The following is a 19907-nucleotide window of genomic DNA, read 5'->3' as shown; positions in this document are numbered from 1 at the left end:
ATGGGAGGAGGAGATGGGGGAGGAGATCGAGGAAGGTCTGTGGGCTGATGCCCTAGGTAGGGTTAATTCCTCCTCCTCGTGTGCCAGGCTCAGCCTGATACAATTTAAGGTGGTCCACAGAGCGCACTTGACGGGGGCGAGGTTGAGTAGGTTCTTTGGGGTAGAGGACAGATGTGGAAGGTGCTCAGGGAGCCCGGCGAACCATGTCCATATGTTTTGGTCATGCCGGCACTGGAGGGGCTCTGGAGAGGAGTGGCGGGAGCAATATCTCAGGTGGTGAAAGTCCGGGTCAAGCCAAGCTGGGGGCTAGCAATATTTGGAGTAGTGGACGAACCGGGAGTGCAGGAGGCGAAAGAGGCCGGTATTCTGGCCTTTGCGTCCCTAGTAGCCCGGCGAAGGATCTTGCTAATGTGGAAAGAGGCGAAGCCCCCCAGCCTGGAGGCCTGGATAAATGATATGGCTGGGTTTATAAAGTTGGAGAGGATTAAGTTTGCCTCGAGAAGGTCTGCGCAGGGGTTCTACAGGCGGTGGCAACCGTTCCTAGACTATCTCGCGGAGCGTTAGAGGAAGGTCGGTCAGCAGCAGCAGCAATCTTGGGGGAGGGGGGGAGGGGGTGGAGGGGACGTCCTTGGAGGGCGGGGGCGGGGGGGTAAAGGGGGGACTGCCTGGGAGGGTGGATGAGCAAGAGATAACATGAAGGGTTGGGGAAACTGGCACGTACGGGTGAGGGCCAGTGTACAAAGCTGTGTAAATATATCATTTTGCCATGTATATATCTTGCTCTGCGCGATTTCTCGTTTTTTTTTTGTTACGGTGGGGGGGGGGGGGGGGTTATAGTTTGTAAGGGAGAAAAATTGTGTTAAAAAACTTTAATAAATATATATATTTTTAAAAACACATTCAAAGTATCTGTTGGATATCATTTACTTAACAAAATAAATCTCTACTGTATTACCCTCGCAATTTTGATATGGTATCTCATTTAAACAGGTCTGCTTATTGAATGTGTATTTTATTCAATTTAAAACAATAAAATGCTCACTTGATTCACGTGAAAGTCCTTCCAATAAACCATAGCATTTTATTTGACTGTGGGGCATGAGTGGGCAGCACATTACAACCGAGTCCAGTGGTACCCTTACACAATATTCACACGTGCTCTCCAAGCGCCATTGAGTAGTGTTCAGTGTTAAGATCACTAAACTCCCTAAGATGGTTATGTTTTAAACTTTCCCTTTTAATTTTAGATAAAACTGAATGCCTTGGAATGGAGGTGGCAGTGTGAAGTTGCGCTGAACTCTGCCAGCAATAAGCCCATGTGACCTGGTTGCCATGGGAACAGTGGGCCCAGGTCAAAACCTATTTAAAATCAGGTGTGAGTTTTAACACTGGCCATAAAGGAGGAAACCTTACTGCTGTGGACCTACAGACTCTCAGAGTCATAGAAACTGAAGGAGAAGAAGACCCTCAACAAGTGCTGCTATGCCAGGCAAAAGAAAAGGAACGCATTTGGGGGTCAACCACCAGGTGACTGGCTATTGTGGCTAGAACTCAGGTTTGAGAAACCAAGTATTGTGAAAAGTTAGAGACCATGGAATCACCAGAGGGAACCTTGCCACACCGAGTCCATTCACAGAGGACTTTGTTTAAAAGGACACTGGAAGATTTTGTTTGATGAAGTAAGTAAAAGGTATCCTGTGAATTCCAAGAGGAAAAAGTTACATATCTATGGAGAGTGCAGTACCATGTACAAACACAAGGTGGGGTTTTTTGGTTGTGTAAACAAATTACTACAGGATACCTTTTTTGTAGTTCATTCATTTATTAAGTAATGTTTACTCAGTGGTGATTTTACTTTGTTACAGTAAAACGTCTTAAAATGTGAAAACTTTAGTGATTACATCGCATTGGTGATTGGAAAATTCATGTCACTTTTTTTTAAGTTATTGGTCTCTCCGGGAATTGTTACATCAGGAATAAGAACCACGTTATTTATTTTTCCCTTTCATGTGAACTGCAGCCCTCCCCCTATGAACCCAAAAAATATCAATACAAAATGGGGAATTAAATCTGAAACCTTTCTGATGTTCTTGGCTATTCACTGGATAAATTCATTGAGCCATCAAAGGATTCCAGTGTTACATTTTTAAACTGAAGTAAGTAAAAATGCCATTATAGGTACATGGAGCGATTTCCAATCATGTATGTCCTGCCAATCTCCTTGTGGATTATGACCCAACTGAAAAAGCCATAGATTTTTGGTTGAGCAGGACACATGTCTGGTAAAGAGAAAACTTCATACAGTGTTCACTTTTCAGAATAAAATGACAATTATATTTGCTGAACAAGTTATATTTTTGATTGCTTTCAGCATGTCCAGAATGTGTGATGGGCACGTTTTAAATCTTCCAGCTGGCTAAATGAAAATGAACAAACCCCCAAATAAATAGCGCTTGCTCATTTACTTGACTAACCAATCAAATGACGTCTGACAGACTGCTACAAATACACAATGCTATTTCAAAGCGGGGCAGCACGGTAGCATTGTGGATAGCACAATTGCTTCACAGCTCCAGCGTCCCAGGTTAGATTCCGGCTTGGGTCACTGTCTGTGTGGAGTCTGCACATCCTCCCCGTGTGTGCGTGGGTTTCCTCCGGGTGCTCCGGTTTCCTCCCACAGTCCAAAGATGTGCAGGTTAGGTGGATTGGCTATGATAAATTGCCCTTAGTGTCCAAAATTGCCCTTAGTGTTGGGTGGGGTTACTGGGTTATGGGGATAGGGTGGAGGTGTTGACCTTGGGTAGGGTGCTCTTTCCAAGAGCCGGTGCAAACTCGATGGGCCGAATGGCCTCCTTCTGCACTGTAAATTCTATGATAATCTATGATAAGGCAGCACATCATATTTATGCTTCCTGTTCCTTCAGTAAACTCCTGCAGTCAATGATCTACGCAGTTAGTGCTGGCTGCAATCATACTCCTTAAAAGGGTCACAAGAAGTCAAAGAAAGAAAGCTTTATAAAGTTTTTATTTGGCTTGCTCCTCCTGGCTATCCAGCCAAACTACATGTGACTGCCAGCCTGCATCATTGTCGAATCATCTCCGATCACTTCCATGCCACTTGACTTCCTGAATCTATGGGAAAATTATGCTAGGTTCAGACTAGTGGGTCTAATTAGTGCCCATAGCTCACCACTGTGACACAGTGAGGTCTGAGCATCAAGTTTGCAAGATTCTTGGCTCTCTGTTTTTGGTCACAGGGACTGTTTCCTGTGTCCATTTGATGTCGATATCTGACCCAAGCCAAGTTCTAACCCAAAGTGTTTCTGAGTCGGATGTCTGCTAGTGTGGCAATTCTTATAACACAGAATTACATAGGATCTATGGCACACAAATAGGTCATTTGGCTGGCTTTTATGGTGTTCCACTCAAGGTTCTTCCCATCTTTCCTCATCTACATCGACCATTGTAACCATCTCTTTCCTTCTCCGTCTTTGATAATTACAGGAGACGCGGAGTAAAAGGCCAAACTGGTTTATTTTAAACTGAAAATGAAGCAGCTACCATGGCACACAAAACAAACGTCCCAACCCAGGACTATTGGAACTGCTGGTCTGGGTCTGGGAGCTACATTTAAAGGTCCCGCTAAGGAGCCCGAGCCCGGCGGGCCTCCCCCGCTCACCACGGGAACGCGTATTCTACGAAGCCCACGGGGAGATACTCACGAGTGTTATCACTACCCTCATTAGGTTGTCTAGCTCCCCTGAAATACGGCTATACTATTCATGGGTAGAGCTCCACCATACCCATTCTTTGGGTAAAGAGGTTCTTTTGAATTCCCTATTGGATCCCTTGGTGACTATTTTATATTGGTGGCCTCTAGTTAAGCTCTTCCCACAAGAGGAAATGTTCCCCCTGTAGCCACTCTATTCAAACCATTATAATTTTAAAGGCCCCCGTTAGGTCACCCCTCTGCCTTATTTTTTCCCGAGAAGAAATAATCTGCCTTTCAATCCTTTCCTGGTATATACAACAATCCTCCTCTGATAGGCATATCAGGTTTTGTTGCTTGAAGACCCAATCTGGCGTGGGTTCACTGTGGTAGCAAAACCTGTGAGGAGCCTGCCAACTAAAACGTTCTCAGGAACCAGGTGGCCCTCCTTTATGCTGATGCACTCTCACAGGTACAAGAGTAACCAAGCACAATGGAGTGGGGTGATGAAATAATGTGGGCATGCTGTTATTAGGAGTAATAACATCCAGTAAGTGGACTGGTTTTCTCCTGTTCCTGGCCTCTGTGTTTACTGATCTGCAGTTGGGTGCAACATTTTGTACTTGTTATGGGTCCCGGACTACAGAACCCCAAAGTGTTTCATGGAGTTCAACCGACCCACAACTTTTAATAGATTGTGGGGTGGGAAGCACACGGCGTACTCTCTAGGTGTGATACAGCAATTATGGACAAATGGTATTTAAAACAAAACAATATTTATTCTGTAAACTCAATTTAACCTTTAAAAAAACAAACATTGAATATCTTAACACCCATTACTTCAAAGATAACCCCAAAAGACTACAACACTAAATAATCCTTCAAACTGTTCCTTTAAACATCTAAAAGACTTCAACCTTCAAAAACAGACATGAGGTGACATTCAATATATTTATAGTCTTTGGATTTGCAGACATCAACAGACCAGCTCTCAGCAAGCTCTGTGTTTTCTTCCTGCAGCTCTCAGCAAAACACACAGACTCTCCCAGCTGTCTCCTCAAACTGAAACCAAAAGCAGATGTGAGCTCAGCTCAGCTCCCCCCCCACCCTCTGACATCACTTCAGTCATATGATCAGCTCCATTTCTTAAAGGTACATTGCTTAAACATCCATTTCTTAAAGGTACTCTCACATGACATACTAGTGTCATCAACAAAATGGTCAATTATAATTGGACAAGTTGACGTATTATCCTGTCGAAGCAGAAGGTTACACGGCGGCTGAAACCTCCTTGGAGTCTGAATATTCTGGGAAGACCTAGGTTGGTGACAAGGGGAGGTAAAGTGCAAATTTCACTGAAGGATACTCTTTATGCATGCAAACCTCACATGAGGTATATAGAATGCTTCGCATTGAAACTTTATCGGCACTTTGTCAAATATTCCAAAAGTCTTTTGTGTTCCAAAAACATGTTTCTTTTATAATTTAAGCCCCAACGAGCAGGATTACTCCCCTTATAGATGAAGTTGATCTCCAACTCTGACCTGTTGCTTCCTGTTCCTTGACCTACAAACCAGGGTTCATAATTCAAGGGAGCGGTGAGTAAATCTGCCCTCAAAACGTTACAAATAGCTTGGGAGGAAGCTAAGATGGGGCAAAATATTCATGAAAGTGGAGACAATGTTATTTTATATCATGGCTCCGCCATTGTTCAAAAGCGGCTGAACAATTGAAGGCACAGCTGCCCTGTTAGGAGCGGGAATACAGTGCGGAGTTTGGTTGGAGAAGCATCCAATGTGGGAAGAACAGAACCTGTGAAGAGGTGTTCCTACAATCACAGATTCAGACTCTCCCATATTGGATACTCCAACTCCACCCATCACAGATTCTGCCACTTCAAGACCTGCTCCCGCTCATTCAATCACAGGTTCTGTACCATGCTTGATGCTTCAACTCCTCCAATCACCCTCCCTCCCATTCTTCCTGCTCCTCCAGAGACAAAATCCATGAATGGGGGAGGAGCATTTGGCATGGGATAGGGAACCTGCGATTGGAGGAGCTGGAACCTCGGGAACCTCCAGGAGGCCAAGCATAAGAAAGAGAAAAATAATAAAGAAGATGGAGAAGACACCAAGTAACAAGGCCAGAAGCAAGCCCATGCAGCACGTGTATCGAGGATGTCTTCAATGGTAGCAGTCGGCGGATAGAAGATCTCTATAAGTTTTTAATTTCCCGGGTGCAGTGGCAGTGGCAATGAGAAATGAGAAGAAACAATCTGTCCCATTTAATTTTCTTGTCAACATTAGACCATCATGCTGGGAGAGGCCCTGTATCTATGGCAACAGAGGAAATATCAAAATGATTCCTATTGGAACTCTGCAAGTTAAAGTGAGCATGCCAACCCTGTAGAGATGGAACATGTAGGCAATGGTAGGCCTCAGAAGCCTGTGATCACATTGAATCACTGGCCAGTGGTTACCATCACACCCTCAGAACCCTAAACCCTGTATTCAATGAGAAACGATTGATAGATATACCACCCCCCCCCCCCCCGCCCACTTCCCAGATATGTTCGAAGGAGTGGATTGTGAACTTTGACATTGAAACGTTGTCCAGTCTCAGACCCACTTGAGCTGCGGAAACTACAATTGAAAATTAAAACAATGATCGTTGATCAACCCTAATTGGCCACACACAAGGCATTTCCAGAACTACCTTGCTGGTTGAACCTGGAGCGGGATTTTCAGGTCGCGTCCACCCCAACACCGAAAATTCCCATCCAAGGTCAACAAACCTTTAAATGGAAGGTCAGATTTTCTGTCCCACCCTGCTGCAGGTGACCAGAAAATTTACCCCTGGTCCTCATCACCTTGTAGGATAAAAAATGATATGTGGAAGATTACTGATTTTGTAGAAGGCCGATGTCCTCATGTTAAAGTTATTCTGTAAACGTTTGTCTTTAAAACTTCTTCTCTGAATCTCACTGACATAGCTGAAGATTAAAGTTAATACATAGTGACCCTGCACAGCAGATAAATAATATTCTAAACTGGTAGCACGTCGTAAGTCTTGAACTTAAAAAAAATTAAACTAGACGCGATGTAACCCATTATAAACGTCTGAATACAGAAGGAAGTTAAATAGCTTGCCGTGTCTATGAAGGAGTTATCCATTTAGTTCTAGTTCCTTCCTGTTTTCATACTGTTGTAATTTTATCCGCCTGGAAATATTTGTCCCATACCCTTTCGGAGATTTCTACTGAATCTTCTTTCAGGTGCATGAGCAATAAGAGATTTACTAATCTATAGTTTTCAGTACTTGTTGCTAACTTACCTATCAAAAGGAAATCCTAAAAAGACAACACAAATAAGCAAAGGTAGGTGACTGCATCGCCTAATAAAGGAGTGAGTGAGAATGAAAACGTAGCCCCTGAAAACTAAAAGGTAGCCTGAGAAAATCTCAAAACTAGCCCTCAAAAAAAGAAATCATTGTCATCCGTGGTGTGTCAGACGGCACACCTGAGTTACCGCCTCCCTCCTGAATCTAATCTTCTCCTGGCACTGCTCCTCTGTTATGTCCAGATAGCTAATGCAGTTGGAATGGATGTACTACCAGAGAAAGGCTCATATTTTCACGATGACGAAGGCCTTCTGCATCATGGCAAATTGCAAACAGGCCCAGAAGTTCTATGCCCTGGCAACAAAAACAGCAGTTCCTATTTTCACAAGGGCAGGATGAATACCATCTGCCTCCAATTGAGTGGAATATTAGAAGGCTAGAAGTGTGAAACTGGAGGTGTGCAGATTACACCAGGTAAGAGCTGGTCTGACCTTTGTGGATTCATTTGGATAGCTAAGGTGCCCCTTTGGGTAAGGTATCCCTTTGTGTATGATCCTGGGACACATTTGAGAGAGGAAAGGCACTCTTTCGGAATGTTAAAAGTAAATATGATTGTGTGTTAGAAGTGTATTAAATCATTGGAAGTGTCAAAGCTGTCAAATAACTATCAAGCTGTCACAGAACTGTCAATCTTTCAAAAAACTGTCAAAGCTGCAAAAGAGCTTGCAAAGCTGTCAAAGCTGCTAAATAATTGCCAAGCTGTCAAATAACTGCCAAAGCTGTCAAAGTGCTGTCAAAGTTATCAAAGCCGTCATAACTGTCAAATCTGTCAATTAACTGTAAATGTTGTCAACGAACAGTCAGAATTGTCAAAGCTGTCAAATAACTGCCAAGCTGTTGGTAGAGAGTTGGCATTGAGGGAGTTAGGGTTGGAGCATGGGTTGAAATGATTGGCATTTAGTTGGCATAGAGCTGTAAATGGCCATGGGGGTTGGAGGGTAGATGGGGCCATAGGTAGTGGGTAGAGGTCGGTTTGGGGATATGAGGGCCAATGGGGAGTGGGAAGAGGGGCATGTTTGATATAGGGGACATGAAGGGCTATGGGATTGTGGGTAGAAGGGCAAGAGTTGGCATGGGAATATGAGAGGCTATGGGATGGTTGGCAGGCAGGAGTTGGCATCAATTGGCCTGGATGAAGAATGGGGAATGTGTAGGGGGTGAGGGGCTGATGGCAGTAGGGAATTTTTTTCGTTTTTATACCTTCTTATTTATTTCAACAAAGTGCCGGAGCCCAGAGGCAGGCCATCCACCCAGCCGGCCTCTGCACCCGGCGGCCTCCACACTTGTTCTAGCAGCGGCAGGCACAACATCCAATCCATCCCAGAATGAAAATTGAAAACATTTTTCGAGTTTGGATTCAGAGAGCTGGGAATTCTCCCATCTCTGTGCACCCGGTCCAGGAACACAAGTCAGGGCCATGGTTTGTTTTCCAAGTCCTTTTTGGTCTTAGACCATCATTTCGACCTTCTTCTTTTGCACTGTAATAGCCACAGCACCCGTAACCTGAGGCTGAATCTTTTAACATTGTTATTTCAAAACCCTGAGGTGGAATTTCAGAATTGCATCAGTTTTGAAAAGTTTCATTTTCCTCTGTTTGCAAATCGCAGAGGCTAAACCTGCCATCAACCAGTGCAATCAGGCAGATTTTAAAAGGTAAAGTTTGAAAGATATTTGGTTTCAAAAAAATTCCTTGGTATATTTAAGAATGGTAATTTGGTGCCGTTCGATGAACGCACCCGAACTTTGGCTTGTCATGAAACATTTATCACAGCGTCATTCTTCCAAATGTGAGTGAACTGATTTTAATCTATTGAAAATTATTTTAAAACAAACAGAGAGAATGATTACTAGTTAAATTGTGGGTCAGCTTCTTCATGGCGTTGCAGAAATGGACTGAAAGGAACATTCTTGGCGGAATCTTCGAATAGTGATTAATTGAGGGAATGGCCAGTTTTGTGGATGGGAGCTGCTTGTAATGCAATGTTTGCAGGACCAATGCAGAACTCAAAGTGCACTGAATATAATTTGCACTTAATATTCCCCAGCCTTTGCCTTAGCCCGGTTACACCTATTTTGGGTGAATTGTGCAAGAATGAAACAAGCAGCGCAACAAAGTGGAAATTCCTTTTTATTTAAAACAAAAAATGCTGGACTCGAAGAGTGGGGGGGGGGGCTCTCTTTCTTAAAATTCATTTATGGGATGTGGGCGTCGCTGGTTAGGCCAGCATTCATTGCCCATCCCGTTATCTTTCAGAAGGTGGGGTGGAGTTGCTTTCTTGAACTGCTGCAGTCCCTGAGGTGTAGGTATGCCCACTATGCTGTTAGGGAGGGAGCTCCAGGATTTTGGCCCAGCGACAATGAAGGAACGGCGATAAATTTCCTTGTCAGGGTGGTGGGTGACTTTGAGGGGCACCACCAGGTGCAGCTCTTGTCCTTCTAGATGGTAGTGGTCGTGGGTTTGGAAGGTGCTGTCAAAGGAATCTTGGCGAGTTACTGCAGTGCATCTTGTAGATACTATACACTGTTCGCTGGGGGTGAAGGGATCGAATGTTTGTGGAAGGGGGAGCAATCAAACAGGCTGCTTTGCCCTGGATGGTGTCAAGCTTCTTGAGTGTTGTTGGAGCTGCACTCATCCAGGCAAGTAGGGAGCATTCCATTACACTCCTGACTTGTGCCTTGTAGATGGTGGACAGGCCTTAGGGGGTCAAAAGGATTTGCATGTGGAGGGGGGCCCGCCAATGGATTTTGTGGCACCCACCTTGAAGACTTAGCCCCTAGGCCCACCGCGAGGTCCACAATTCTAGCGCCACGCTGGGAAATACCTGCACCAATTCATGCCTGCATGAATCCAGCCCAGAGGATTGGAGAATCACGGAGGTGTAGAGCATCTCGTGCCCAGCCCGTTAACAGGATGCAAATGGGTCAATTTAACCTAGATGCATCCTCTCGCTGGCATTGGGATCGAACCTCGATGGCGCCGCCAGCGGGAGACTGGATCATCGGAAATGGATCTGCGCCGATTCTGTTTTTTCCCTGATGCTGGATTCTCGCCACATCGAGAACCCTGCGACTGGGGGCAGGCAGTGGAACATCCAGCCCATTGCCTTTTGTTTTAGATCGTGCCTGGAATTCAGAGCTACACTCTTTATTGCACTTTTTGTAACCATCAAGTAATGGTGCAGAATTGTTCAAGACCATCTTTCAGCAAGCAGATCGATCGTTTTTTTAGCTTTCATTCGTTTTTACTACCCATTGCGATGAGTTTCGGAATTCCAGATGAACTCTATTATGTGCATGTGGTACAGTAAGGGTTAAAAGCCTGGGTTAGTGTGTGTATGGCTGCTGCAATAGTGTTTTTAAAAATCTTGGTTGCACGGCAGCTGGGCTTTTTGGGAGCCAGAGATGCAATTAAAGCATTGTAAAAACTTGGGCTAATGGATTTTTGTTTGGATTAAGAGAATTCCCTGTGGAGTATTTAATTAGAAACCTTTGTGTTCAGTTCGTAAGATGATGTAACTAATGGGAGGAGCTAGAGTACCAGATATTTTAGCAAAGAAGCAGAGATTTTTCAGTTCATTCCTGGAAGTCAAGTCATGAATACAGTTTCTGAAGACTTCAGCTGGAGATCCTGCACTGTTCGGGTCCATCTCTCAAAACAGTCTCAAAGAATATCTCTTAAGTCTACTAACTGTATTTAAAAATGGATGTTGACCTGTGATGGGTTTGTTTAAGTGGAAATAAAGATAGCAGTTAAGGGTTGTTGTTTCACTGTATTGATAATTATTGTTGAAGGGGTAATTATAGGCTATTTTCTTATATGCTGTTCAAGATATTTTAATACTGTGATAGCAATAAAGTTTATTCGAAGGTACCATATTCCTATTTTCCATGAAATCACTCCTGGAGCGAAGTATGCTTTGCTCACAGTCTTCGAAAATTAAAATAAAATATTGGGGTTTCTGTTCAGTACCCTAGCCACTGTTGGAGTCTGGTCTGGGAGCGTAATACCATTGTTTGGGTAGGATTAGCATTAAAACAAAAGTCAACACTTTTTTCATGCACTAGAGATATTGTACCCCATTGTGTTACTGGTGTATGTATTCAGATCAGTTAGTCTATCAAAGGCTTGTTAACATTTTTGTGTGGAGGGAAAAATTTAAATTTTTCTCACACGTGGGAGGCCACTGAGCAAATTCTGGAAAGATAAGCTGCGGGATCCTCCGCTCCGCTGGCAGCGGACTCACGCCACGGGTTCCAGGCGGCGTGGGCTGGCCGCAATGGGAAACGCCATTGGCTGGCTGTCGGAATGGAGGATCCCGTTGCAGTCGAGGGCGCGCCATGCTGAAAAACACGGTTGGCAGGACAGAGAATCCCACCCAAGGTTTGGCACACTATTAAACATGATTTTCAAAAAAAAGCTGACAGATGGAAAGAAACAACTTGCTGAGCAAAGAAATGACACAACAATAAATTGACAATGTAAAAAATGAGTGGCCGTGGCACGGTGGCACAGTGGTTAGCACGGCTGCCTCACATCACCAGGGACCCGGGTTCGATTCCGATCTCGGGTGACTGTGTGGCGTTTGCACGTTCTCCCCGTGCCTGTATGAGTTTCCTCCGGCTGCTCCGGTTTCCTCCCATAATCCAAAGATGTGCAGGGTAGGTGGATTGGCCAAGCTAAATTGCCCCTTAGGGTGGGGTTGGAGGATTTTGGGCAGGGGATTGGGCCTAGATAGAGAGCTCTTTCGAAGAGTTGGTGCAGACTCGATGGGCCAAAATGCCTCCTTCTACACTGTAGGGATTTTATGATTCCACGAGTGATAAATAAAGACGGCCATTAGAGTATCAAAGGGTGAGAGTTTCCAGCTCACTCCCACTCTCGGGTGCTCACTCGCTCATTCACACTCACCCACTGTGAGAGTGGGTGAGAGTGTCTGTTGGCTTGTGGGGGTAAGGATGAATGAGAAGCCTAATATTGAGAATGAAATGGGCATACGCACACACACACAGTCACTCACTCACCTTCACTATCACTCAGTCACTCAGCTTCACTAAATCGGCTGTGTGTGTGTGTGTGTGGGGGGGGGGGGGTGTGCATGGGGAGTACTAGAGAGAACATGGGGAGAACCAGGGAATGCAGACAGAACAAGGACAGAGCACCGGAAGAGGGGGTAAGCAGCATAAGCCAGGCCAGAACATTGGGATCAGAGGAATAAATGGTTGGAGCATGACTAGGGCAATGGGGCCAGGATGTGAGCTGCCCGGGTCAGGCCAGAGTACCAGGAGTCAGGGGGCATAGCGGACGGAGCTAGTCCAGAGCACCAATAGCTGGGGAAAAGTGACCAGAGCAGAGACTCGTATGCTCCAAAGTCTCTCTATCTTCACATACTCAGTTGCCAGGGCTCTCACCTCCTCCAATCACAGCCCTTTTGTCTCTCACTCTCAATAGTGAGCCGATCTGCAGCAAACATGGGAGAGAAAAATGCTAGAATCTATTATTAAGGAGGTTGTAGCAGGACATATAGAAAATCATAATACTATCAGGCAGAGTCAACAAGGTTCTGTAAAGGGGAAATCATGTTTGACAATTTTTTTAGAGTTCTTTTAAGATGTAATACGCAGAGTGGATAAGGGAGAGCAGTAGATCTAGTGTATCTGGATTTCCAAAAGGGATTCAATAACGTAACACTTAAAACGTTACTGCACAAGATGAAAGCACATGGTGTCGGGGGTGATTTGCATAGATAGATGGTTGGCTAGGCAACAGGAAACAGAATCAAGATAATTGGTCATTTTCAGGTTGCGAAACAGGAAATATTGGAGTGCCACCGGGATCAGTGCTGGGGCCCCAACCATTTACTATCCATGTCAATGACTTGTATGAAGGGGCTGACATTATAATAGCCAAATTTGCTGATCACACAAAGGTATAGGAAAGCAAGTTGTGAGGAGGACACAGAGTTTGGAAAAGGTTATAAAGAAGTTACGTGAGTGGGAAAAAATTTGGCAGATGGTGTATAACCTGGTAAAATGTGAAGTCCACTTTGACAGGAAGAATAGAAAAAGCAAAATATTCAAATGGAGAGAGATTGCAGAGACAAAATTCCTCCTCATCTCTGTCGCACATGGGAGACCCCTTTAAACTCCAAATTTATTATTATTCTCCATCCCCTTGCCATAAAAGCCAATCCTTTTGCCTTCTAAATACTTACTGCACCTGCATGCAAACAAGGAGACCCAGAGCCCTCTGTGCTGCAGCATTTTGAGAGTCTTTAGTCTGCGGAATTCTCCACCCCAGAAGGCTGGGTCATTGAATATATTCAAGGCTGAGTAAGACGGATTTTTGATCTATGAGGGAGCCAAGGATCATGGAGGATAGGCAGGGAAGTCGAGTTGCGGCCACATCAAAGCCGCCATGATCGTATTGCTAGGCGGAGCAGGCTATATTAGGCCAAACAGCCCACTCCTGCTCCTATTTCTTCTGACCTTGTGATCTGCAGCCATGCAAACATTTAATACACTCGTATTAAAGTCCTCTGTGAGCTTTTTTTTTTAAACACACCAGTTTTGAGATGCGTACAGAAATGTAGTATGATCAGGTCAGGTATTCAGTCAAAAATAGAACCTATCATTAGCAAAACTGTCATCAAAAATGAGCTTAAAAGGGTTGCGCAGTCCATATTGATAGCTGGTCATGAAAATCAATGTGGTGGGAAATTTAAACACTTTTTATAGATAAATAGATAGGGATGCAGCACTTAATGATACCATTGTTATATCTTACAAACAATATTTTCAGGAAATTATAAGAATATCTAATTTTATATCAGGTTGTCAAATCAAGGATCCGTTTAGTTCCTTCTGGGTCATCTAGTTTGTGGAATTCTCCGCCTCCCCAGCCACGTGTTCCTCGGGGGTGCGCCGTCGCCAGCAGCCAGATTCTCCGTTTACCCCGCTGGCCAATGGGACTTCCCATTGAGGCCACCCCATGCCTCCCGGAAACCCGCAGGCGGGGGGGGGGGGGGGGGGGGTGTGCTGCCGGTGGAACGGAGAATCCCGCCGGCAGAGAATTCGCAGTATTCCAAATGCCAAGTGTATTTGTATTCCATTCAGTAACCTTTAGAGTGCTGGAAGGACCTGCAAAATTCCCATTCCCAAAGGTCACTCTGGTCTTTTTTTGCAAAAAAAAAACTATCAGAGCTAATATGGATCCATGTTTTTTTTGTGTGAGAATATCTTAAAAACTTACCAATATGATTGTTTTCGAATGCAGTGATTTTTTTCTTGGAACAAATGTTCAAATTTTTTTGATGATAAAAGTTCTTCATCCTCGGTTTCTACTTAGGCTCTTTCTGCAGCCCGAATCCGTACTAGATTTTGAAGTAGTTTATTCTGCAGAATGGTAGCATAGTGGTTAGCACAATTGCTTCACAGCTCCAGGGTCCCAGGTTCAATCCCAGGCTTGGGTCACTGTCTGTGCAGAGTCTGCACGTTCTCCCCATGTGTGCGTGGGTTTCCTCCGGGTGCTCCGGTTTCCTCCCACAGTCCAAAGATGTGCAGGTTAGGTGGATTGGCCATGCTAAATTGCCCTTAGTGTCCAAAAGTGCCCTTAGTGTTGGGTGGGGTTACTGGGTTATGGGGATAGGGTGGAGATGTGGGCCTGGGTAGGGTGCTCTTTCCAAGAGCCGGTGCAGACTCGATGGGCCGAATGGCCTCCTTCTGCACTGTAGATTCTATGATTCATTACCATGTGGAAAATCTCTGACAAGACACGTAGCATTTATCTAGAACATAGAGAACATAGAACATAGAAAAATACAGCACAGAACAGGCCCTTCGGCCTACGATGTTGTGCCGAACTTTTTGTCCTAGTTTAAGAACAAATTAATCTACATCCCATCATTCTACCGTAATCCATGTACCTATCCAATAGCTGCTTGAAGGTACCTAATGTTTCCTACTCAACTATTTCCACAGGCAGTGCATTCCATGCCCCCACTACTCTCTGGGTAAAGAACCTACCTCTGACATTCCCCCTATTTCTTCCACCATTCACCTTAAATTTATGTCCCCTTGTAATGGTTTGTTCCACCCGGTGAAAAAGTCTCTGACTGTCTACTCTATCTATTCCCCTGATCATCTTATAAACCTCTATCAAGTCGCCCCTCATCCTTTTCCGTTCTAATGAGAAAAGGCCTAGCACCCTCAACCTTTCCTCATACGACCTACTCTCCATTCCAGGCAACATCCTGGTAAATCTCCTTTGCACCTTTTCCAAAGCTTCCACATCCTTCCTAAAATGAGGCGACCAGAACTGCACACAGTACTCCAAATGTGGCCTTACCAAAGTTTTGTACAGCTGCATCATCACCTCACGGCTCTTAATTTCAATCCCTCTGCTAATGAACGCTAGCACACCATAGGCCTTCTTCACAGCTCTATCCACTTGAGTGGCAATTTTCAAAGATCTATGAACACAGACCCCAAGAGCTCTCTGCTTCTCCATATTGCCACAAATCCTACCATTAACCCTGTATTCCGCATTCATATTTGTCCTTCCAAAATGGACAACCTCACACTTTTCGGGGTTAAACTCCATCTGCCACTTCTCAGCTCTGCATCCTATCTATGTCTCTTTGCAGCCGACAACAGCCTTCCTCACTATGCACAACTCCACCAATCTTCGTATCGTCTGCAAATTTACTGACCCACCCTTCAACTCCCTCATCCAAGTCATTAATGAAAATCACAAACAGCAGAGGACCCAAACTGATCCCTGCGGTACGCCACTGGTAACTGGGCTCCAGGTTGAATATTTGCCATCCACTACCACTCTCTGACTTCTATTGGTTAGCCAGTTCGTTATCCAACTGGCCAAATTTCTCACTATCCCATGCCTCCTTACTTTCTGCATAAGCCTACCCATGGGGAACCTTATCAAATGCCTTACTAAAATCCATGTACTCTACATCCACTGCTTTACCTTCATCCACGTGCTTGGTCACCTCCTCAAAGAATTCAATAAGACTTGTAAGGCAAGACCTACCCCTCACAAATCCGTGCTGACTATCCCTAGTCAAGCAGTGTCTTTCCAGATGCTCAGAAATCCTATCCTTCAGTACCCTTTCCATTACTGTGCCTACCACTGAAGTAAGACTAACTGGCCTGTAATTCCCAGGGTTATCCCTAGTCCCTTTTTTGAACAGTGGCACGACATTCACCACTCTCCAATCCCCTGGTACCACCCCTGTTGACAGTGTGGACGAAAAGATCATTGCCAACGGCTCTGCAATTTCATCTCTTCATAGAATTTACAGTGTAGTAGGAGGCCATTCGGCCCATCGAGTCTGCACCGGCTCTTGGAAAGAGCGCCCTACCCAAGGTCAACACCTCCACCCTATCCCCATAACCCAGTAACCCCACCCAACACTAAGGGCAATTTTGGACACTAAGAGCAATTTATCATGGCCAATCCACCTAACCTGCACATCTTTGGACTGTGGGAGGAAACCGGAGCACCCGGAGGAAACCCACGCACACACGGGGAGGATGTGCAGACTCCGCACAGACAGTGACCCAAGCCGGAATCGAACCTGGGACCCTGGAGCTGTGAAGCAATTGTGCTATCCACAATGCTACCGTGCTGCTCTTGTTTCCCATATCTGATGCATATTTTGTCATTATTTAAAAATGCAAAGGTTTTGGATGAAATTATTTCTGGTATGCGTAGGTGTATTACATGCAATATTAAGCATTTGTCGAAACAGTAATTGTTCTCGATCTGTCAGCAAATTGCAGAAAATTCATTCTCTGACTCTTGAATGAATACCCATGAAGTTCTGGGTAGGTGCTATTAATCTTTCAAATGGTGTGAGTAACCAACTTCTACTGCAACTTGGGGCTTCGTTGCAATTTTAGTCTTTAGAAAACATCAAAGCATTATCACGTTCACTGTAAATTGACTTCACACAAGCTCCTGTTCTTTGGACTGCCACAAGTAACAGCAATAAATAAATGAAGTGAATACTGACGCCATAGCCAGGCCATTGACGCACATGGGCACAATTTCACTTAAGCGGGCCTGAGTGATGGTGTAGTGCAATGAAAGAAGCACAGACTTGGGCGTCTTGCGCACAGTACCACTCACTATGTGTTGAATGGATCCAAGCAAAGCATTCGGTGATTATTATCCAAAATACAATTCCAAACATTGTGTGGTGTCACTAAACACAGCCAAAAACTAACTTTTCCTTCTTCTGTTCATCCGCAGTTAGCCAGCAAACGTGCATATAATACCACTATACTAGAAAACCTTTGGTAAATATGTTTTTCCTGTTCCATTTCCTCCACAACGATTGGGCATTATGCATGTCTATACTCAAGTGGCATGTATCAATATATCACATGTACAAAGTATGCTATTCCCTATCAATAAAACATGATAACCTTTGCAGTTCAAATCACGTGGTGCAAGTTCCTTCGATTAAATCATGGATTTAATTTGGGAGCTGACCATTCATCACTGTCAATCACACCACCCACCCTTCATGAATAAAATGTGTTGCATGGCATAATATAGGCTGGAGTATGTTTCAATGAATAATGCATCTCAGGGCTCAGAAGCCAATGATAAATGCAACTTTGATATTGTGGTGTATAAATCACCTGCATCCCTCAGTTCCAAACTTTAAACACACTGCAGCCTATGTATTTTACTGTATCTATCTCTTTAACTACATCCATATCAGCAAATAGATTGACTCCATCCATTTCTAAAAGAAAATGTCAATCCTAATGGTTTGTGCATTTTTGGTCAAATTTGTTGAACTAGTTTCCTGAAACAATTATATGAGTCACAATGCCTTATTTCAAATTTTGCCATTATTGCTTTAATCGTTTTTGTAAATGATTACATTTTTCATGATGTTTTTGACCTAATATCTTGGATCACAACCAACTCATCAATATTCAGTTTGGGGAGGCAGCTACAATTCTGCACTTTGGTGTTCCATTTACAAGCCGTCAAACGAGGTCTTGGCAACATATTCTCGCCTTGACCCTGGTCAAAGGAAAATCAGCAACTGACACATCGATACTTCATCTACTGGCTGTTAAATGGAAACATTCAGAGAGAACCACCAAGATATAGCTGTACATTGAAAAACATGACTATGTTCCATCCAGATATCTGAATATTGATACAGCTGGTGACAGTCGAAGGTAATAGAGCAAAAGTATCTTGAAAGCAGGAATAAATTTGAAGTTATGGTCTACAAATCAATTTCCTTGTACTATTAGTTGCTTTAAACCTCTTCCAAAGAGCATCTATTGATTTTTTTTTGGCTTGACTGTCCTACTATAGTTTGGCCAACTTACCTGTTATTAAATTATGGATTCAATGTTTTTATATCATGTCTTTCCCTACCAGCCTGGATTTCTGCCTCTCACCCAATATAATAATAATCTTTGTTGTCACAAATAGGCTTACATTAACACTGCAATGAAGTTACTGTGAAAAGCCCCGAATCGCCGCATTCTGACGCCTGTTCGGGTACACAGAGGGAGAATTCAGAATGTCCAAATTACCTAATAGCACATCTTTCGGGACTTGTGGGAGGAAACCAGAGCACCCGGAGGAAACCCACGTAGACAGGGGGAGAACGTGCAGAATAAGTAGAACATCCAAGATGTGTTTTTCTGAGGTTTGCTGTGCAGCGGAATGCTACAGAAGTCAAAATGTGGGGCTTGGCACCCGAAATCATTGTTACTCATATTACCCGCCCTCCTGTGATCCTGCATTCCCTTGGGGCACTGTCTCCAGGTTGGAGACCGCATTCCTATTCTGACTTCCTCAGCCACTTTCATCCACACCTGCTAGATTGGATGAGGTTGGCCTCTTTGTCCTACCTGTCCCTCAGCAGGTCCTCCAGGGATGAGTGAGAGTCCAGGGACCAGTCTTGTCCAGGTCCCCTTTCCATGCTTGCAGCCTCACGAGTTCCTGTAGAAGTGAGCCATTGTTCCTCTATCCTTTGACTGATCTGGGGCTGGATTCTCCGTCCCGCCGCATTTCTGTTTCACCTCACCTGCGGGATGCTCTGTTACGCTGGCTGGTCAATGGGGGTTCCCATTGTGGGGCAGCCCCACGCCATCGGGAAACCCTCGGGCTGCCGGCAAAATGGAGCATCCCACGGCGGAGAATCCAGCCCCTGGTGTGTCAACCGGCCCACCCTCTCTGATTGGTTGGGGAACCCATGGACAGGATGTTAATGCTGTGGCTCAGTTAATGAAGCACGCAAACCCTGCTCCAGATGGCATTTATCGTCCTATTGTATTGGCAAGGACTAAATTCAGAAAATTCTGCTCAATTTGTTTGAATCAGCTATGTCGATTTGTTTTGTAATCTTGAAAATTTCAAACAGATACCAAAGCAGTTCCTTAATCTGTTTGATGCCTGGGAACATTTGGCCGAGGTTCTTATGCAAAACTCATCCACTTGCAGAGAGTTCAATGAAGCCCATTGTTTGTGTTCAAGAATGATTAGATTAACAAAACTGCAAACAGTAAATTAAGTACCTAGTCAACACCTCATCTGGGGCGTCATTCTCCGACCCCCCGCCGGGTCGGAGAATGGCCGTTGGCCGCCGTGAATCCCGCCCCCGCCCCCGCCGAAGTCTCCGAAGGGAGAAAAGTCGGCGGGGCGTTAATGGCGCTGCTGCCGCGGAGAATGTCACGGGTCTGCGCAAGGCAGCCGATTTTCGGCCTGCCGATATTCTCCCTTCCGGATGGGCCGAAGTCCCGT

General features: G+C 44.6%; 2 protein-coding genes across 2 annotated transcripts in view; one reads left to right on the top strand and one right to left on the bottom strand.

The window, feature by feature from the left end:
- LOC140398717 (sterile alpha motif domain-containing protein 14-like) overlaps window positions 1-14436 on the bottom strand; it is a 141993-nt gene extending 127557 nt beyond the window's left edge. The window contains exons 1-2 of the mRNA XM_072487733.1: window positions 14358-14436; window positions 7043-7058 (exon numbers count right to left, since the gene is read on the bottom strand). Coding sequence (XP_072343834.1) covers window positions 7043-7058; window positions 14358-14436 — 95 coding nt within the window. The remainder of the gene's footprint in view (window positions 1-7042; window positions 7059-14357) is intronic.
- LOC140398454 (sterile alpha motif domain-containing protein 14-like) overlaps window positions 1-19907 on the top strand; it is a 495360-nt gene that overhangs the window by 320337 nt on the left and 155116 nt on the right. The gene's annotated exons all lie outside the window — the stretch shown is intronic.

The sequence above is a fragment of the Scyliorhinus torazame genome, chromosome 21 (genome assembly GCF_047496885.1).
Source record: "Scyliorhinus torazame isolate Kashiwa2021f chromosome 21, sScyTor2.1, whole genome shotgun sequence".
Lineage (NCBI taxonomy): Eukaryota > Metazoa > Chordata > Chondrichthyes > Carcharhiniformes > Scyliorhinidae > Scyliorhinus > Scyliorhinus torazame.
Note: the sequence above shows the minus strand (reverse complement) of the source record. Positions and strands in the feature narration are given on the sequence as shown.